We start from the raw sequence: 21,871 nt of genomic DNA, 5'->3' as shown, positions 1-21,871 counted from the left end.
CAAGTCACTCTATTATTAAAAACTTTTTAACTGCCGAATGTTTACATTAAACATATAATATTTTAAGCAAATTGATACGTAAACATCTACTGTGCTAACTGGTTCAAAACCTTTTTTTTATATTTTATGTAAAACCTAAACTGAGCAATTACATTATTTTTTAACTTTTTTTATATTATTTATTAAAATGTAATTTATTTCTGTATGAAATATTAAATATAAATATTTATATAAAAAATTTTTGTGGGAATTGCTTGTAAGAGTATTATCTATTGACTAATCATGTTTGGTTTTTTAATTAATTTCTAAAATATTGAATTTTACTAAAAAATTACTGTTTTAGTGTAGATTTATTTAATGACTAAAAAAATGTGTTCTCAAAGAGTAATATTTTTAATAGTATTTTTTTGTTGAATATAAGATATTTGCACTGCTTACATTACAATACGTATATTCTTATTTTTTGTTCCACACAATTTGATATCAGTTGATTTAAAAATTTGTTAATGGCATATTTTTATACAAATTGGCACCAAATTTTGTTTAGACAATTTACATTTCTTTAATATGATTAAACATTTTACATATTTTTTGCCTAACAGTTTTTTATGCTTTACTACCTCATTTGTAAAAATATACTTTTCAGGCATTTTTGAGATGTGATCCTAGATCGTGACAGGTATTTGCAATCAGTTAGATTTGTAGCAACTTTGCATTAAAAACTGTGTTTATATTTGCTGTTTAACAGAGATATATGAATATTTGGTAGATGTTAAAATGTATTCGAAGTGTCACTATAAAACTGTTGCTCACTGCAACTCAAATAATAGAGTTTAAATATAATATAATTTCTGTTTTCATTTGAAATTATGTAATCTGTTTTAATTTTTGTTTACTAAAACTGACATTCTTTTTGTCTTAATTGCTATCATGTACAACCAATGCAAAACTAATGCTTATTGTAGAATTCCTGTTGTAATTTAAGAAACTGTAATTTTGCCATCAATTTGGGTAATAAAATGAATTTATATAACAATTTGGTTTATTGTTTCATTATTATTTCATTTAAAGGCTATTTTTTTTATAAAGTATTGTGTTATTAAAAATTAAATGTAAAAAGGTCAAAAATGTAAAAAGTCTTTTTTATTGAATATATTGATTTTAAAATGTAAAAATTTAACTTTTTTGCTAAATATTCTGACAAGTCGTTCCTTAATTCAATATTTTTATTGTCTTTAACTAAACCGAGAGGCTAACCAACAGAATTTTAGATCATCAAAAACTAGTGGAAATCTCATTTTACATCTAAACTTTTTTTATATTAATTGATATTTAGTAGAAAAAAAATCAAGTTCGGGATTTAAAACATAACAAAATAAATGAACATACGTAATTATTAGTATAACAAGGCGTGGTCCTATACGTAATTAATAGTATAACAAGGCGTGGTCACCAAACTCAAAAATACTAAGTTTCCAAAAAAACACTATACATTAAGATGCAAATTAAAAAAAAAATGTATTTAGGGAAAGTACCGTTGTATCTACGTTTTGATTGGATAAAATAGGTTCGTGTTTAAAGAAATGTCTCCCAAACGCACGTTACCGCCATTGCCGCTATAAGCTTGCTTTCCTTAACCTAACCATAAATAATATATAAACCGGCTAACCAGAATTTTCAATAATAGCGGTAGAGGTGGCAATAGCGAGAGTTTTGATAAACGCAGTAATGTGAAGTTTGGAAATGATTTGATTCATCTGTTCATACCTATTGAAAGCGTCATCTTAAAAACAGGAACCAAATTTTGCAATTTATGTGTTCATGATTTAAAGTCTGCCATAATAACATAAGCAAATAAGTATTAACTATTATATAAAGATTTTAATCATGTTAGGCATAGAAATGGTATAATTTTTTGTAACACATTTTAAACTTTGTTAAATCAATTTTAGAAGTATTAATAAATGTTTTTATTAAAAAAAGTAAATACAAAGCTGTTTAAAAACATAAACATAAAAAACAGTTACACTCTCAATTAACCTGATAACAGTACTTTAAAAATGGAAAGAGGTAGTAAACCAAAAAAAGATTCAGGTACAAACAGACAAAGTATCTTAGTACATAGTTTAAATTTTTTTAAAGTTGTTATGTATTTTTTGTGTTTGTCGGATTGTTATCCACATGTTGTTTAGGTTTCTATGACATGTTAGTTCTATTTGATTAATACTATTTGGTTATTCTCATTACTTTGCATTGGTTTTAATTTGGATTTAAAAACTTATTTTTTTGTGTAGACGAATCTTCTACAAATGATAATTCAAGTTCTGACTCTGAAAGCTTACCGTTTAATGAAATAAATGATCATAGTAAAGATCAATGTGATTCAGTTGTTTCGACCAATGATAAAAAACAGAATAACGGGTTTGATTCTGAAATTGCTGACAAAGGCAAAAATGAATCATTGGCAACACATTCAATGTTGACCAAAAAAAAGCAAAGTATTGAAAATGCTTGTCATAGTGAAAAAAATTCAATTGGTGAGGATTATTACGAAAACGACTGTGTTAATGAAAAGGATAAAAGTGTTTTGGATAAAAAAAATTTAAAGGAAGATGAGGTCCCTATAGGAAAAAACAATAGCTTTGCCAAGCAAATTTCTTATGGTCCCCAAAATCAAAATGTTGAAATTCAAACCTCATGTATTGACACTGACAGTTACTCAAGTTCCGAAGAATCAGATTTGAAAGAGTTAGATAATAAAGAAAAAAAATCAGATTACACCAAACTAAGTGAAATTGAAGTTAAAGTGGGTCCTAGTTCTATTTCTGATGGAACAAGTTTTACCACATATTTCCCTTTAAAGTTTTTAGCAATTTTTGTTATTGCAATTCTTGCTATTGTGTATGCTAACTTATCCGATGTTGTCATTGATGATGCACAAGGTTTTACACCAGGGAATAAATATGATTTGAAAATAAAAGAATTTGGGAAAAAATTGGGAAACCTGCAAACTATGTTTTCCAACCAAGACAAAAGACTTTGGGCAATCATCAGGTTAATTACTGCAAGTTTTAAATTTAAAAAATTTCGATTTATGGTATTTTATCAAATGAATCAATAAATCAATTATATATATACCTAAATAATTGTTGTCTATAAAAATTTAAATTTGTTTTTTCTTTTTCATGTTTTTTTTAACATGTTTTTGCATATTTTTTTTACTTAAATATTTTGTTTTACTTAAAATCTAGAGTTGCAATAGAAGAACATCACCTAACTACTGACAACATCCAGCCTGCAGTTCTTATGTTTGTTTCCAGTGAAAAGGGGACCAACACTGCTGAATGTTTGGCTAAAAAGATTGCTAATCTTTATTCCAATGGTTTTCGACAATCTGATTTGGTAAATTAATATTTTTCATTACAAAAAAAATTGACAGGGATCAAAACTTGACGCTTTGTGTATTGTTGAAGCACTTTCACATGAGGTTTTTGCTTTGATCCCCGGTGCTTGCTACTGCATTCTTGGGTAAGGCGCTATAAACAATATAAACTTCTGCTGCAATACTAAGCAATCAGCAGATGAATTATGGTGCAGCAATAACTAATATTATCTGAAACTGTTAAGGTCAACTCAAAAATAGGCAGAGGTAACTCGTATTACTTTATGCTAAGGCGGTAAAGCATTCCTATATTAAAATTAAATAGATAATAAAAAAGGGTAGACATTTTTTAGGACTTAATTATTTGCCAACTAAAATTAATATTTTTTTATCAACTATATTATGTGAATTTTTTTTTAATGTTGCAGTGAAGTTTTTAAATGAAGAATTATAGTTTAAGAACAATACTTTTGTTATTAGTTATAGTAAAATTTTATGCTGGGCAAAGTAACTTCTTTTTCTGTTTTTGCTAATTTTTTTTCCTCAACTATATCAAATGTAAATTTTAATTTTTTTGTAAATTTTAATTTTAAGGTTCGAGGCATTGATTTGCAAGGAATGAACTCAGATGCTGCAAAGTTAAAACTTGACCAAGATATAACTCATAACTTTAAAAGTGGATCAAAATCTGTAGTTGTGAGTAGGTTTGAGAAAATACCAGCACGAGCAACAACAACCTTCTATCAATTTTGTGAGAATGATCATGCTCCATTTAAGGATGTAGCCGTTATAATAACAGTACAGGTAAATAATATGCAAAATATCGATTAGAATTGGGGATTTATATTTTGATTTGATTTAGAGTAATAGCAATAGTTAAAATTTTTCTATATAAGTACCAAATGCATGACTGAAAACAAAATTACATTCATGTTCAATGAACCCTTTACAATTTAATTTAGTTAAATTTTTTAATAATATTTTTTAAGGTTGATGAGGGTCCATGGAGCATTTCAAGTGATCTTGATAATATGCCAATAAAATTATGGGATCGTGTTATTAGTGATTTTCTTGAACATTCCCTAAACTCCAGGGACCCCAATACAATGACAAGGGATATGATAAGTGGACTGTTATCCAGAATAACCCCCTCTGTAGCCTGGGTTAAACCTGAAAACAATGTTTTATGTTAAATTCTTGCAAAATTTTTTTAATTTGATTTGGAAATAAAAATACTTAATTTTTTTGAAGTGGATAAAATTTTATAAGAATATAATTCCTATTATAAAATTACTTGCTTGTTGTATAATTTCCAATTTTGTTTATATATAAAATAACCCCTTTTCTTTTTGCAAATGGCGCTTATTAAAAAAAAAAATTGATTATAAGCATATATAAAGTAACATCTTCTTCAATGTTAGATATGTAGTAAAACGTTTTTTTAACAATTTGTTACCTAAAATTTAATTTTTATGCATTTCTTGAAGTTCATTTGTAAAATGTAATTTCTTGTTCAAATTTGTAACTTAACTTGTAGCATAATAAAAAAGTACTTATTAGTTAATCTTGTTTTGTCGCAATAAAAAAAAGATGGGCACTAAGTAAATTTGATTGTTTAGCAAATAAGTAAATTTCATTATTTTGCAAACGCTCGCTGTCTGTATTTCAAAACTAGTCACGTAACATTGATAGCAAAATGGCAAAACCTGCTCAAGGTAAGGCTTAGGCTTAAGTAAATTTACAAATTTAGCTTAACTGGCAATGGAAACTTTAAATAACATCTGAGAATTGTTTAAAAAATGTTAACACAGTACCTAAAAAGGAACTTAGGTTATTATATTTATATACTATGCAGCAAAATATGAAATGCTAAACGGTAGAAGACATTTTTTAACTTTTATAGAAAAAGGGGTAATGTTTTAACCTTAGTTTGTAAATTTAGCTTAATTACAGGTCGAAGATCCACGCAAATAACTTAAACCATTTTTTTAAATTGCCCTTTAGAATCTATACCAGAATTTCGATATATACCAGGGGTACCATTTAAAGTAAATGATGATATGAAAAAAGCATTTCATCGAGATGGATTTGTTTTTGTAAGGTAAAAGTAAAAGAAATACTTAACTTATCGAGCATTTAACAAACATAAGTCATGCCATGTTGGGTTACTATAGTGGAATTGTATTTAGGCCTATATTGGAAATTATGTTATTGATTTTTATATTAATTTAGAGGTTTGTTAACCATTCCCGAAATTACAAAACTGGAAACGTGCCTTAAACATGGTCACGTCACCAAACATGCGTTCGACCAAGCTGATGGAGCGCAACGAAGATCAAAAATGGTAATTTGGAACCATCCTGGCAATGATTACACCGGATTAATTGGAAGATGTAGAAAAATAGTTGATACAAGTGAAGAGGTAGTTTTCTTCTTATTTTCTGTTATTTAATAGTTAGATGTAGTTATTTACTTTGTATAACATAACATTAAATTGTAAGTAAATAAAGTACTAACAATTTAAATGCGTGTTTTAACTCGTGTTATTTACTAATAATTATCTTACTGATTAATGGCTACAATATTATAACAGTATATGCTTAAATGTGCAATTACTTTTTTTTAATAAATAGCTATTAGGGGGCGAGGTGTACCATTACCACAGCAAAATTAGCATGAAAGAGTCGCACACTGGAGGCTCGTTTCAGTGGCATCAGGATTATGGGTATTTTCGGTTTAGAAAAATATATAAAAACCAAATCTATAAATTTTAATTAAAAACATGTTCACAGGTATTGGTACCAAAATGGAATTCTGTTTCCAGATTTACTTTCGGTTATGATAGCTATTGATAAATGTGACAAGGGAAATGGATGTTTAAAGGTCTATGTTAAAATATTTTTCAGGTCGATGTTAAAATAACGAAAAATTTAAAGTAGTTCGAAATATTTGACAAGTTATAATGCTTGCTTAATTTTTACTTTTACTGCAAATACATTGCTTAAAACTAAATAATGCTTTTGTTTTAACCAACAGGTTTTGCGTGGTTCACACAAACTTGGACGAATTGATCATGTTCGAATTGGAGGACAAACCGGAGCAGATTTAGACCGTTTAAAAGAGGTAATCTCGTTAGCATAAAAACTAAACATAAAGTAACGACTGTTACTTATCCCGAGCCAGTCTCGAATTGCCTTTGGCGGTTTGGGATATTTGGTTATCATTGCCTAATAATTAAGCTGCTATTAAGTTTTGACTGAGCAGGAGTTTACACCGTTTATAGCGCCTTACTTAAAAGCGCTACAACATAAGAGCAGTGAGATCAGACCTCATGTAGTGTAGAAAGTGTTCTGACTACTACATCGCGCTGCCGGGTAATTTTGTTTATACCGTATATTGGTCGATTATTATTTTCAGTGTCAAAAAGTTTTGGAAGAAGTGTATGTAGAATTGGGACCTGGAGATGGAATTTTTTTCCACTGCAACCTTTTGCATTCCAGGTAGGGAGATAGTGATTAAATTTTGTAATGCATATAAACCAAATCAAATAAAGCAAAGGTAAACAGGTTAAACAAATCGAAAATTAATCACACAAGATATTTATATATTTAATCGTGTGGTTGGTTATGTCATTAGGTTAAGCGCATCTGCAGTTGCTAAACGATATTTCTTTTTAAGACCAAATCGGCAAATAACTTAAACACAAAATTGCCAGATCAAAGTATAAAATACAACATATAAACTCAACTCGCAGCTATGTCAAGCTTCTATTGTATTATACTCCAATAAATCATATTTTTTTTTCGTAATTTTGCCACAACTTGTGGCGTTTACATACAAATTTTTTATTTTTTTTTTATTAGCGAGCAAAACAGCTCTGATAGGAAACGCTGGGTGATCATACCTTGTTATAATAGAATGGAAAACGATTCGTATTTTGATCATCATCATGCAAGGGCAACTAAGATTTATAAGGTATAGGCGTACTTGTTGAGGTTTTCGTTGTAAGAACTATTTTTTGTATCGCATTTCCAATTATTTAAATTATAATATTTGTTTTGGTAGTATATCTATTAAAAAGAAAAAAGTTAACATTTATTCAATAGGTTGATGACGACGAACTAATGAGATGCAACGAATTTGAAAACATGGATGGTAAATGGTTTATGGATCCCAATATCGACAAAACTATTATTGCAAAAAAAGTTAATAATGAAATTAAATCGGATATTGAAGCTGCACCTGAATATACAAAATAATTTAAACCGAAGTTTTATTTAAATTATTTTTTAACCAAAGTTTTATTTTTGGCCATTGTGTATTTAATTGATTTTTTATTTAATTTCTCTTTATTTAAAAAAGTATATATTATAAATTATTATTTGATTAAACATTATTCTATAGTATTATGTAAATAAATAAGTGCAAATGAATTTGTTAGATTTTGTTCTAAATTGAAAAATACCTGTAGGTTTTATATCTTGATGAATTAACAATTAAATCTTTAATAATCGGGGATAAACATTGTTTTTTTTCGTCTTTTGTGTATAAAAAAAATGGTTGGGTAATCCCCTTATTTTTTAGAAAAATCAACACGTGCGTTTTTTTGCAACAAACAAGAAAGAAGAATTTAATCAAAATAAATATGAGCAATCTAACAAAACATAAAAAATCCAATAATCAACGTTTACAATCTTTGAACTTAAAACGAGAACGGGAATTAAATTCTAAACTTTTAATTTCCAATGCATTAAAAAATTTGGTAAATCAGCTTATTATTTTTAAGTAAAATGTATCAATTTTGTTATGTCTTGACATTGTAAAGGTGTAGATTAAAAAGTATTTGAAATATTGCGTAATAATTAAGTATAATCAGCAGTGTTATCTAGTTTAATGTAGTTAAACTACTTGGGTTCATAATTTGAGATTCTGGGTTTACATTTAGCAGTTTAGTAGGTTTGATATCCACCCCACTGCTTTTATCTGTTTATGCTGTTTTGTTCTTAAGTAAGGCACTATAAATGGTTTAACATCTACCCAAAACTAATCAGCAGAATGAATAAATTGTTTATAAATTAAAATTATATATATAATTTTTACAGAAAAAAAATATTGTTCTATGAGTCTTTAATGAATTGTAATGCACAAACATAAATTTAATGTAATTTACTTTAGGATATTGTAACCAAGCCAAAAAATCACATTACATTTGATAGTGACAGCGATGGGAATGACATCGAAATTATATCTAATTTAAATCAGGTACTGCATTGTATTTTATTTGTGATATATATATATATACACATATATATAATTGTTTTTTGTCACATGTTAATATGCTATTTATTATTGCTTATTTAGTAAAATAAAAAACTTTTCTTTTTATTTAATTGGTAAAAATTATAAAGTTAAACTTTGCTTAGTTAGCCAATTTTAAAAGATTGCTTCAACTTTTTTTCGTGCAACTTTTTTAAGAAAACAGGAAAGAAAAATGTGCTTGGACTTAACAGTGATTCTGATAATGAAGAAATTATTCTTCAACCAAGATTTGAAGGCAAATTTGGACCCAAGTTGTTGGAAATGCAATCAAAGTAAACCATGATTACAAATAGTTTTTTTTTAACATTGTAGAGAATAATAAATACCTTTAAAAATATAATAACAAAAAGTATAGGGTAATTACCATATGGGACCGCACAGGACTATACAGGACGTGTTGACTGTATTCACTGTCATTTGATAAAAACCACATACTGACAATGGAACTGAAAATGGAAAATTTTTAATATCCCCATTCCTAACCCTCTTCCAGAAAAATACTTTAGGTGCCCTAAATACATAAAAACAGTCAACACAATTTTCCTATTTTATTTTTTTCCTGTGTGGTATATTTATTGTACTGTATGGTAGGATTGTACTGTATAGTAGGATCAAAAAATATATGCTAGAATTGTTGTTTTTATTAAATTTTAGAATAGGAATGGACAAGAGATTTAAGGTTGATGAAAGATTTGTAGAAAGCGAAGAAAGTGAAGAAGAAATTAAAAATATTAATATTGATCATTCAAGTGGTTAGTTATTGATTTAAACTAATGTGTTAAAATTTTTTTAATTTGTTCTGCATAATTTACAAAAAAAATCCACATAAGTTCCAAAATATGTTTAAAATGTAAACATTAACTAAGGAGTTAGTTTTATTAATTGTAGTTTAAAAACATGCCAATAACTTTTAAAAGATGTTTTTGATATTTATTTTAAAATTTAGAACTGAAAAAAAATATGGAATTACTTCAACAAGTTGTTGGACCTACAACTGTGTCAAGGGGAAGTAAAAAGAAAACCAGAATGTTCAATGATCCTTCAAAGATGAGATATGACCCTACTAAAAAAGAACACGAACAATTAGAAGTGAAAACCATACCGTAAGTTGTTATTACTTATACTATTTCTATAAGAAATTTAACTAAGTTTTTTATTAATTTTCTTTGTGTCAAACTTTAAAAAATGTAAACATGATTTTGTTTCTTATTATTTGTAAATATTTTAACACTTTTTAATAACCTACAAACACTAATACCATATTTTTACGCGTATTAAAATAATTTTTACAGTTTCAATGAGGTAACTAAGAAGAAAAAAAGAAGGAAAAAGATTGAAAATTTGGTGCCAGAAGTTGATAAAACTCGTTTCTATGAAGTTAATCCAAATTCACTTAAAAAATCTTTTGGAAAAAAGGATGAAGAATCAGTAAGTAAATTTTTGTTATTTTTATAATTCTTTTCTTAAGTTTAATCTGTTTTAAATGTTTTTTTATTGTTTTTTTTTATATAAAAAATAGTTGTAAGCTTTCTGTGTATTTGATTTGCAGAGTGAAGTCATTTTATTATTGTATTTTAAGAAAATACTAAAACTTAATCAGAAACTGATGGCTAGTTCCACAAAAATTTTAGTATAATTTTATTTATTTTTTTCTTGAAAACGCTTTTATCTAATTTGCCTAAAATATTACCTAGAATTTAATTAAAACGGAACTAAAGATTCTGGGTTCGATCCTCAAAGTGTTTAATTTTCAGGCAATTATTGTCTAAATTATCTCGAACTGCAAAAGGCAACTTGGGACTGGGTTGGCGTAACTAATGTAACTAATATGGTTATGTCATGAAGTCAACCTTTCCACAATCAGGATAAAAGAATAAACACAAAAAAAAGAAATAGAAATTCTTGTTTCTTGGTTTTTAAAATTGGTGATCGTTTTAAAATATTTAAAATTTTTAGGTTGTTAACGAAGAAGATGAGCAAACTGGGGAAGAAGATGAACCTCAAGAATTTTCTCTTCTTGCAATGATGGGAAGAAATAAGGAGGATTCTGAGTTGGAGAAAGATCAATCGGACACAGATGAAGATAAATTTCATGAGTTAATGGAAAATCAACCTGAAGAAAGTAAGTTTGCATAAGCATAATTTTTATAGGAAACTGTGGAAAAAAATCTAAATATTATTACAAATTTAAACTGTATATACAAACTGTTCTTACAGAGCCTTTTGTAGCCAAGTTTTTAATTTTTGTGTTTCAGGGCAGGTTTTTTTTGATATTAGTATCTTTTATTAGTCTTGGCACCTTGGGTTGCTAGACTTAGGGTAAATATACAGTGTTTAGTATTGTTTCGTTAAGTGTGTTTTAATATTGAAACTGTTTTTTGTAAATGGTTTCTATTTAGCCTTATAAATAACATTAAATAAGGCCTTAATAAATAAGTATTCTAGATTGAAAATAAACAATTATAATAATTTTCAATATTTACAAAAGTTTGTTCTTAAATAATTTGTAAATAAGTTTAATTATTTTGTTGCCTATTTATTAATTCTTCAAAATATGTTTCAACATGTAGTTACCACTGAAAAGAAAATCTCATTTAAGCGAAGAGTGTTTAAACATGATAGTAGTAGTGAAAGTAGTGCTGGGGAAATGGAAATTGATAACCTTGAGGGCAGCGACATCGAAAATAAACAAAGTAATCGAAAATATTATTTTTTTTTATTTATCATAAAAAAAAGTAAAGCAGCATAAAAAAAGTAAAATATATGAATTATTTAAAAAGAAAATTTTATTTAAATTGGTTAATATCTTTTATGTTTTATCATTGGCTTTAAAAGCATCTCCTAATAATAATATGGAACGTTCTCAACAAACGTTCTCTATGACGTCACACATGGACCCACGCATTAGAGACGGTCCACTTTTGTTTTGCACGAACAAGTCACATGATCAAATAAGGGAGGAATGGCTGGAAGTTAAGGACACACTGATTCGAGTAATTCTGTGTTTTTTACTTACCATTTTTTTGTAAATATATTTGGGCATAAACATAGCTTAAAGTTTGTTAACCCTACCCAGTCTCGATTTCACCTCAGCACTTTCGTAAAAGTTTTGTGCATGTTGCTAGAAATTAACCTGCCGATTAATTTTAAGCTTGGCTACGACATGGAATCAAACAAATTGCCTCTTAAAAATTATTTTAACCATTTTTGTTTTTTTAATTTTAGGACTATAAGAAAAAGCACAGAGTTGCAGTTCGTGCACTAAAAAGAGAAATACGACGTCCCAAAAATGATGACGTCGATTACTCACTTGGGTGAGAACTACCACTGCCTTTTATGTTTATGATAAGATGAAGGTTACCACGTGACCAATACCATATTCTGCTATTTTCTGATGCATATCAGTCACGTGATGACGTGTCAAAACATACTAACGCCTCAACTTCAAAAAATCCTTGTCATGAAACGTAGTGTAATACACTACTGGTCGGTGTTTTGTATATCGGAAAAGTTGTTACATGAATGCTAAAAACTGAGTATCACAATCTAAATGATTGTGTTTTGTTTAAAAGTACCTATACCTTACTGTAAAGGTTTAGGTAAAAGAATAAAAAAAAGTGTTGGTTATTAAAAAAATGCTTCTGAATTATGTCAAAGGGCGATTTAGATTTTGTTTTTAAAACTAAAGTTTCTTCTGTCACTTTTTCTGTCATAAAAATTACGACTTATCAATTTTGTTTCTTTTGTAATTTGCGCTAAGCAAATGCATCACCAGGCATACTAATTGTGCATATATGCACCACAAATGTACAGCAAGAGCTTATAAAAATCGTAAATTGAAATCATAAACTTTGCGCGTAAAACAAAACTCCTAAAAAAAAATTTTTCGAAGATTTAAAGCTGAAGCAAATGAACATACGTCAACAAGTACGTTAAGCGGCAAAAATGGGAAAAACTTGTTGGAACAAAAATAGGGGTAAGAAGACTAAAACGAATTTTTGACCTAACGTCTTCCGCCGCCCGCGTGTATTGCGCTTTTGTTTGGTGACGTCACCGGGCTGTTGTGTCTGTGCCACACCGTTTCGTTCGCGTTCGATTTGTCCGTGATTAACTGCATTGGTGGAACACAAGGCGCTTTGCCCTTTTTCGAGGAGTGTCTTCGCATTGGAGAACCGACTTTACATACTTCCGTGTCGTTGTTTACGGAGTGGGAATTCACGAATTGTCTTTGTATAGGTTTGCTGCCCACCGGCGGCGGTTTAGTTTGGAGTATGTCCGTCCTCGGTGGCAATGGCGGGCAGTTAAAATCTTCGCTAATTATTCGGCGTAGACGAAGAGTGTTGTCACATCCCATGTCCATAACGTTCCACGGAAAACTAAAAAAAAAGGATTACCCCAATTAATACAAGTCACTTATATCCACAAATAAAATAATTGAATTGAATTCCTATTGCTTTTTTTATTTAAACATTTTTTGCGATTATTTACCTTTCGATTACCCATTCCGTGGGATCGTCCCATTTCTTTGCCGTAAACGCAGCTTCCCCCGCTTCTGATTGGCGGACGCGCTTGATTGCCGCTATGACGTAGGGAGCAATTACGTGGTTCCAAATTTGTACAAACCACGAGCAAGAAGCGTAAAATTCGGATGGGCAAGATGCAAAAACTCTCGGACCTTAACAACATTACAGTGTTATTTACATATTAAAACACAACAAATTACATAAAAAAACTTGTCCGCGCGGCATGCCTTTAAGTTTGGAACCAAGTAATTACTGTGTTATATTTAGTTTACTTGTTTGCCTGCATATACATACGAAGCATGAAAACTTTTTTACACAACAATTTTCAATCAGCGTCGTCAATAACTGAATAATTGATTGAAATCGATAACTAGGTTTGGCTAATCGTGAAACACTAAATAATTTATTTCAAATTTTCAATCAGTTTACCAACTTTATCATTGGATGAGGTTCGATTTTCATTTAAGAAAGTATATAAAATTAAATCAAAAAAGTATAGGAAAATAGTTAATGTGGCCCAGATTGTAAAACGATAATGATTTAACATGCTTTTGTTTTGACCAATTAATGTATCGTGATGTCATGACCTACCTATTGTGACGTCGGTTGCAGTGTGTGCTTCAAGGCATCTGTTGACATGGTGCCAACAGAGAGGTAGCCACGTAATCACGCGTAACATATTCTGGAATTCGTCTTCGCAAATTTGCTGGTCGGATATTTCGTTTTCGATTATTGTTCGCCTATTTACAAGAAATACAGTTTATATTGATAGAGAAAAGGATTTAAATTTAGTTTATACGCATTGACACCAATTGTTTATTTGTTCTAAATGGGGTTAAGGCTAAGTTTTTGTGTTTACTTTAAATGTGTTTGTTTTATTTGATGAAATTTTTTGTTCTCCTATTTTTTTATAAATATAATTGTCTTACCTTAAGAACCTGGCAAGATAATCTTTGACGTGAGGACTGTTATTTGCACATGAGATCCACGAGAAATTTGTGTCGTCTGCTCCCTGCACTTTACCCTGTAGCATCGTCCCTAAAATTTATTAAAATATAAATTTAACAAGAACTTGAATGGCAGGGTACACGAAAGTTTTGTATTATGCTAAATCAGCCTATTTTTTAAATTGCATGGTAAATAAATAGAACTTTGCTACCCTTACCAATTACATATGGACATTTTGTATTGTTGGAAATTGCTACTAATGGAGCGAATGTTTCTTTAAGTGAGGTTAAAGTGTGCGCGTTTTCAACAATGACCACGTGAGGCGGTGTTCCATTGGTCTCGCCTCGGCAAATTCTCGAAACACTGGATATGTATGTTTTTAGCTCCTGAGAATTAAAAGTAAATGAGTTAAGTTAGACATGATAGTTGTTGAGAACACAATTGGTACATTTAGTGTGCATTATGTTCTTAACTTTTACCTCTTCTCCCTTTTGTTTTACATCATAAACGAAAAGTGCAGAATCATTATTCAACGGTTTTCGGATTCGAGATATTAGGTGATTCGCTAAACTAAAATATAAATAGTTAATATAAAAACATGCAGTTATTTGACAATATTTTTAAATTTTTAAATATATTTAATAATTATTTCACATGTATGGCCTTAGGTTAAATAAAAAGTCACTTAGATAACAACAGCATTGTAACTAATATAACTTACAAATAAGCCAGGGAAGTCTTTCCCGTTCCGGATGGGCCATGCAACATAATTCTTCTTCCATGTAAAGCATCGGTCACGTATTTGTGTAGAACATCTTTTGGTATAAGAGTTTTAAAAGTGAGTAAGTCGACAGCTCCACACGTAGCATCTAAAAAAATTTGTCACCGTAAAAATTCACTAAATAAGTGATTTTTAACAAAAATGTTAAATTATTTAAAAGACCCATAACTAATTTTATATTAATTTATGTTATTAGGTATTTTAAGCTACTTTTATTAATATTAACCTTTTAATGATATTTCTACTGCGTCGACGTTGCCAATAATAAATGCGCAAGGCATTAATTCTGGAGGTCTTGTACCGGCTATTCTTGTTTGTTCACCAACTTTATAGAAAGCAATGCTCGATGTGTTTAATCCCAGCCTACTTTCATTATCTACACATCGGCAATATTCCTGCGATAAAATTTTAAATAGTTAAAAAAGCGAATACACTAACGATTTTCTAAAGTAATGTTACATAGTACGTATACCTACCATAAATATTTCGTTTGTCAATTGATCCAATTCTAACCAGGTCGTTTTTCTGGGAACAGGAACTGACCCGATTAACATATCTGCTTGGTGGCGTTGTTGCGGTTGTGAATTTCCGCTAGATGGAGTTTTGATCACAAATCGGATCTGTTCCCCGTCTTCTTCATTGCCGGGCGAAACAATGCGATGTAATTTACAACAATCTATAAAAACATAAAAATTACATTATGTTTTTTTCAGAAGTTTGTTAAAAAATTACCCAAAACTCCATACCTAAAAATACGATATATTATCAAAAGTTGGAATATAATTTAACCTTACCCAATCTTGGAAGCGAAGGGTCAAACGTCGTAGTTGATGACGTCATTACTTCTGATGACGTCATGGAGTCGAAGCCCCGCCTCAGGGAGCCAAATTGGGACGTGGGTGACAGTTTTAGTCGAAGGGTGGAAGTATTTGGGGTGTAAGAGGTTGAATCAGGTGAGGTTGGGTTTTGATTTAAATTCTGAAGTCGTTCGTTTTCTAAGCGAAGAAGTTCCATATCGTGCTAAAATATTGTTAGTGATTTAAAATTTTAAACAAGAGTAAGTAGATAAGTATTTGTTCAATATTTGTATATATAAGTATTATTTATTTGATGCCTTTTTATAAGGTAGATTAATACTGTTGATTAAACCAATTTGGGGTATTTAACTTAGTTTAAATTAATTAAATTTAAAACACAAAAAAAAATACTGAAATTGATGTTTTGAATCATTTTAATTGAATAATGCCAACTGCCAATCAATAAAAAACGGACATTTGTAAGCGTAAAACAACTTTCTCCTTCCTTCTCTATTGTAATTTCGACAAACTACTCTCAAATTACCTTTACCATCTGGTGATTTATTTAGGCAAAAAAAAACATGTTGTTGGAAATAAAATAATGAAATCATCCGAAATTATCAGATTACTGAAGTGTAATGATTAGTCTGTTAATCTTACATAAAACGTATGGTACAATTTCGACCTTTTAATAAACCTTAAAGTTGTTTTTACAAAAAAAAATTGTTTTTGTTTTTTTTTAATGAAAATTTTTATTTTTTTAACTCATTATAATTTATTTTACCTGCATTTGTGCTATTTGGTCTTGCAGTTGATGAAGTTGATGTTGTGACGTCAGGGCCTCAAGTCTGACGTCAGTAAGTTTTCTATCTTTTTCTTGGACGACCAAAAGTATTTCGTTGTACGATAACACGCCTTCCCCACTAATAAGTAAGAACATTTTTTGAAGTCTTAGTTTTAGCATAAATTCAAAATGTAAATTGTGGTTATATAGATGAACGTTAATTAGTATTTTGTATTTTTTAATTACTTTAGGTTGACTGGGAACTAATTTTTTATTATTTAATTTATTGCTTACCCATTTTCTTGATAATTCCTTCTTGTTGGCGACACTAAACATCCAGAATCATCAGCATCAGTAAATCCGTGATTACCGCTAGGTGGGGAGTTTTTGTTGCCGCGCGAGAAGGCAGATTTTAAAGGTAGCTGAAATTTAATAATAATTCTTTAATTTCGATTGGATATAAAAGCGATTTAAAAATTTGATTAGGTTCTTGATTTACCCATCGTTTTCGTTTCTGCTTTTGGTCACTATCGGCGCTACTTCCCGAGCTCGCAGATGAAACGCTTGAGTGACTGGCGTGGGAACTCATGCTCGATAGACTTCCGGATGAAACTCGCTTATTTGTGGCACTAGGTGAAAGAGAACCTGAAATAAGAAGTTTAGTTTTATAATTCAAACCCCTTATTTTAAAAAGTTTTTTTTGGCAAAAATATTTTAAAAGAACATTGTAAGTGCACGATTGTATTTATATAATCTTCTATTTAAAAATATTTTATAGTATATACTTTAATAAAAAGACCAAGCGGTTTTTATAATTCCACAAACCGTAATGTCTTGTAGAGGACAACCCAGATGGTGCAGAATATGCGGTCCCTGAACCCCATTGGGAACCCTCATTGGGGGAAAACCCGTCTGTTTGGGGTGTCGAATTAGCGCTTTTCGACTCGGAATAAATCAAATTTTCGTTCTGCCCGCTCCTCTCGGCTTTTGCTCGAAATTCTTCGATAGTTTTTCGAAGTTTGTCTAACTCCTTTTCTTCGCTTCGACCTTCCATAATTATGGGATACCAAGATATAATACAATCAGTATTCAAAAATCGTTCTCTAAAATAAAATGACTTGGTCACAAAACCTAAAATTATCTTTTTTACCTTAGTTATTTTGTTAAACTACCTTTAACTTAGAATAGTTAAATTAATATCGTTAACTTTTTGCGACTACGTATTAAACAAACATTTCTGCAGTTTACAAATGATGCTGCTATTAATTATATAAATGTTCTTTTTATTTAAGTTTTTACTTCCAAATACAATGTTAACAATCCCTTTATATTCTAAGCGCGACTTAATGTTATCTTTTATTGTATTTAATCCAATGTAATATTACCACATAAATACATATTTGTTAAAAGTGGGGCGGTCTTTTATAACGCCAGACGTGTGTAGAAACGTAAACATCTTTCAGACTACGATTAATTACATAATACGCTTCTTTACGTTAATTAGATTGCCTTACGCGATAAAAAAAGTGTGATCGCAAGTTTTAACGCGCAAGTTTTCACGGCGCCGATTCAGCGCAACCTCTCAATTAGTTTCATCGGGAACGTATTAATCGGATTTCGTGTAAATCGGTGATTTAAACAAAACAGTGGGCACAATAGAGCAAGGGTTTTGCTAAGTGAGCAAGAAATCGATATCGCTTTCTCCTAAGTAACTAGTCAAAGAAAATTAGCCAAACAAACAAAACAAAGTGTTTAGCTCTGAATAAATGTGAAGTAAATAAGGCAATAAACTAGTAGTTTTCAAAATTTTGCAAACCTAAAATTACAACGATTGCAAATTTGAAGTAGTTTACACACATTTCTAACTGAGTAATATTCCCTTTTTAAAACCACCCCCTTGCATTTAATTTAATTTTGCGTGTAATTGATTACTCTGTAAACAAAAAATGTTTTTAAACACTCATTTTTATAAGTATACTTGTATTAATTTAATAATTTTCTCATTTTTTGAATTTTTAAAACATGAATTTATGCATTGCTTAGTTAAACTTGATCATTAGCCTAACCCTTAAACAAAATGTCAAATCTGCTTGGCATAATAAGATTTATATCGAACACTGCTGTGCTTTTTGTAATCGGATTTTCCGAATGTATTTTAGGTTTGAAAGCAGGGTAATTGCCCAATTATACAAAGCTACACCTAGGCGCATGTGATTAGTAAAAAAAAAACAGTCCTATAAATAACTTTCGTTGTACGCAATTATAATTTTTAAGCTTGGCCTAAACACTTAAAATGGTCTTTAAATTATAGAAATTAAAGTACATAAATAAAGTGAAAAATTTTATGGCTAACGTTAATGGGTTTGCGGTTCACAAAGTTTTGTGGTTTGAAAGTAGAAAATGTATTTTTGTGGTATTTCTAAGTCGTGATCTCCGTCAAAACAGATCTCTTACGAGACAAAATCTTCAAAACATTTTCGACAAGGGGTTCTACTTTGTTATTGTTCGCTTAACGCAAAAAAGTAAAACACAATAGATTGTTGCCTAACTCTTTCAAAACAATGGATGCAATTTCAGATATAAATTTGTTTAAAAAATACAACTTTGTCTTTAAACAGTTTTAGCATCTGCATACGTTGACTAAGCTTTTAAGCGCAACCTAATAACAAAAAAACAATTTTCCAGTGCTTAAAGGCTTAGTTCGCAACAAAACAGTAATAAAACGTATCCATCATGCACGAACTGCTTATTTTTAAGAATATGATCTAAAGTCAAAAATAAGAAACAACAACAATTTTACGAGCTGAATATAAGCTGCTAAGTAAGATATATCTACACAATTTGTGTCAAAAAACAGTCATCTGCGAAATTTTTACGATTTTTGATCAACCCCAAAAACGTTGTTTACGCAAAAACAAGACAAATGCGTCATCTTTAAAACGAGAAAACCCGACCATAACAGACATTTTGCAAATCAATCTATTGTGATTGTTACCACACAATGGATCGATGACGTCACGACTCTATTAAGTAGCTTCTTGTTTTTTGTCATAAAAAACATAAAAAGGGAATTAAACACTTAAGAGGTTCAGCAGGAATGTTAGGGTATTTTATTTTTTAATTTTTGTACTTTTTTGGTCAACTTTAAATACAAACTAAAATTTACTGTTATGCTTAAATTAATTGGCCTTTAGTCAATTAATTTAATTGGCCTTTATACACTACATATACTGAATTTAAAGTTTAATCGATATTATTAAAAGGGGTTAACAGAATTTTAAATTATAAGCTGTAAAAAAAAAACCTTATGTTTTGATTATGCGTTTAAAACAACATGCATTTAAGTTTAAATGTTATTTTTTTAGAAAACCCGCCAGATAAAAATATATTTTAATTTATTTGACAAAAAAATATTGTTTTTAACAAAAATAATGACAAAACAGAGAATTTTTAATTTATTTGATTCGCCAAAAAAGGCTTTTCTGGTTGTCTTATATGCGTAGGCCACGTGACAACGCTCAAAATAGGTCACGTGCCCACGAAAAATCGTTGCAAATAAGGTAACGAGTTACGAAGATCGATGTTTAGATCGATTTCCACAAAGTTCGACAGATGCCGAGACCTTCAACTAAATCGCTTTAAGCCTAGATTTTATGTACGTGCGCTTAATGTGAAAAAAATTTATTTTGACAGAAATGGATTACTAAGAATCGTTTTTTAGTGTACAGCATCTCGAAAAATTTGATTATTTTCTAATATTCTAAAAAAGTCAAGAACTTTTTAATTTTTTTCGGAGCGTTAAGTCTTTAACTTTTTACAAGCATCTTAAAACTACCGGTGTTACAAGCTGACATTTGTTTAAGTAAGAAATATCGAAGGCAATCAAGATTTGGGTTAAACCAATTGAAAGTTGCTACTAAAAATAACAAAGTCTTTTTTAAATTGACACAACGTCGTCGTAGATTTAAAATAACATGCAATTACACGGATCTTAATATCTTAAACGGATTACAATGTAAAACTTATAAATTTTCACATGATGTAGAGAAATTATTTTTTTAAATGTCTGAAATAAATATTTAAATTTAAATAACAATGAATGTAGTAATATTGTGCCCAAGGGTGAATTTTGTTAGGTATAAACATGCGATATATTTTTGTTCGTTACTGTTCCTAACTAAAAAAATCCTAACAAGAAAACAAATTATCTATTTTAATAAACCTTTCAACTACGTAACAACATAATAGTAGTTTAAATGTATAAATACTTTTCTTGCTTGTATATAAAAATATGTATTCGCGTGTTATTAAGTTTTTAGCATAACATTTTTTTCCTAACTAGCTCAAATACACAGACACTGAGTCGTTATTTTCCTTTCTTCCCATGCCTACTCGAACAGGGTTCAATTTTGAAAAGCTCTTAAACCCTGTTATAATTCGCTCAATTGTCTGTACGAGTTATGTTCAAGGGTGCTTTTAACTTTAAAAAAGTAGCCTGTCATAATACCTACACTTAACATATTTTACACACGGACCACACTTTGAAATATCCAAAGGTTAGTTGGGTTGACCGTCGGGACATTTTATCGCACTACTAATTACAACGTATAACAGAAATTAAGTGTTAAAATCTGAATTTAGAAAATTTGGGTTATTTGGGTTCCATAGCAAAGGGAAATGAAAGGTGTGCCGAACGTAATTAAAGTTTAAAGTCTGGCTAATATGTAACCACAAACTATATTGGAGATTATACATTCTGGTACGGTCACACGTGCTAGTATTAAATTACTATTTTTACCGACGGACGCATATATATAGATTTGCAACAACAAATCAATTAAACCTATTTAAATTATGCAAACATATAAAAATATATAAATAGAAGTTGTTAAGCTATAACTTTAAATTTTTGATATTTACAATATACTTACAGTTCTTTTAATTCAGGAAAACAAATCCAACCGGTCTATTTTCCAAAATAGACGTAACAATTGATAACGTAGATATAGATAAAACAATCAGGTTAAATTAAATGGAGCAAGCTTAAGCAGCAAAACAAAGAACTAACTAAGCGTTAAAAATTAAAACATGATCCTACATTTAAACATTGATAGCTAAATAAAAAGTAAATGTTAAAGTATAACATATGTGTAAATAAATTTTCTAAATTAAAAGAAAACACCTTTTTCCAATGTTAAACATTAGTTAGATGCTTTATTAACATTGTTTATACTAAAAATGTAGCGATGTATGCATAAATCTGTCATCACACCTATATCAATGGTACAGGTCTTAATCTACATAAAATATTGCGTGAACCCTAACTTCCTTGTACCG

At 29.6% G+C, this 21,871-nt stretch overlaps 4 protein-coding genes across 4 annotated transcripts; 3 read left to right on the top strand and 1 right to left on the bottom strand.

Annotated features, from left to right (window-relative positions):
* Positions 1 to 1,950: 1,950 nt before the first annotated feature.
* On the top strand, positions 1,951 to 4,828 carry LOC145743071 (uncharacterized). Its single transcript, XM_082560950.1, has 5 exons — positions 1,951 to 2,094; positions 2,295 to 3,054; positions 3,252 to 3,402; positions 3,977 to 4,186; positions 4,372 to 4,828. Exons 1-5 carry the CDS (start codon positions 2,061 to 2,063, stop codon positions 4,573 to 4,575), a joined length of 1,359 nt encoding a protein of 452 aa, XP_082417076.1. The 5' UTR covers positions 1,951 to 2,060; the 3' UTR covers positions 4,576 to 4,828.
* A 250-nt stretch (positions 4,829 to 5,078) lies between these two features.
* On the top strand, positions 5,079 to 7,641 carry LOC145742442 (L-proline trans-4-hydroxylase-like). Its single transcript, XM_082560219.1, has 9 exons — positions 5,079 to 5,097; positions 5,387 to 5,483; positions 5,615 to 5,804; positions 6,016 to 6,107; positions 6,175 to 6,265; positions 6,419 to 6,505; positions 6,800 to 6,882; positions 7,246 to 7,357; positions 7,489 to 7,641. The coding sequence occupies exons 1-9, from the start codon at positions 5,079 to 5,081 to the stop codon at positions 7,639 to 7,641; spliced, it is 924 nt and encodes a 307-aa protein (XP_082416345.1).
* Positions 7,642 to 7,986: 345 nt separating this feature from the next.
* LOC145742917 (nucleolar protein 8-like) lies at positions 7,987 to 13,067 on the top strand. The gene is made up of 10 exons (XM_082560760.1): positions 7,987 to 8,144; positions 8,558 to 8,644; positions 8,858 to 8,973; positions 9,356 to 9,453; positions 9,648 to 9,804; positions 9,994 to 10,129; positions 10,658 to 10,823; positions 11,272 to 11,394; positions 11,537 to 11,694; positions 11,927 to 13,067. Exons 1-10 carry the CDS (start codon positions 8,028 to 8,030, stop codon positions 12,017 to 12,019), a joined length of 1,251 nt encoding a protein of 416 aa, XP_082416886.1. The 5' UTR covers positions 7,987 to 8,027; the 3' UTR covers positions 12,020 to 13,067.
* On the bottom strand, positions 12,433 to 21,669 carry LOC145742916 (neuron navigator 3-like). Its single transcript, XM_082560759.1, has 15 exons — positions 21,466 to 21,669; positions 17,360 to 17,637; positions 17,034 to 17,179; positions 16,829 to 16,956; positions 16,535 to 16,673; positions 15,748 to 15,973; positions 15,430 to 15,629; positions 15,180 to 15,348; positions 14,894 to 15,041; positions 14,652 to 14,742; positions 14,390 to 14,558; positions 14,154 to 14,262; positions 13,816 to 13,964; positions 13,190 to 13,376; positions 12,433 to 13,077 (listed from the first exon to the last, which is right to left on the bottom strand). The coding sequence occupies exons 2-15, from the start codon at positions 17,586 to 17,588 to the stop codon at positions 12,705 to 12,707; spliced, it is 2,463 nt and encodes an 820-aa protein (XP_082416885.1). The 5' UTR covers positions 17,589 to 17,637; positions 21,466 to 21,669; the 3' UTR covers positions 12,433 to 12,704.
* Positions 21,670 to 21,871: the final 202 nt, after the last annotated feature.

This window comes from Corella eumyota, chromosome 2 (genome assembly GCF_963082875.1).
Source record: "Corella eumyota chromosome 2, kaCorEumy4.1, whole genome shotgun sequence".
NCBI classification, from domain to species: Eukaryota; Metazoa; Chordata; class Ascidiacea; order Phlebobranchia; family Corellidae; genus Corella; species Corella eumyota.
Note: the sequence above shows the minus strand (reverse complement) of the source record. Positions and strands in the feature narration are given on the sequence as shown.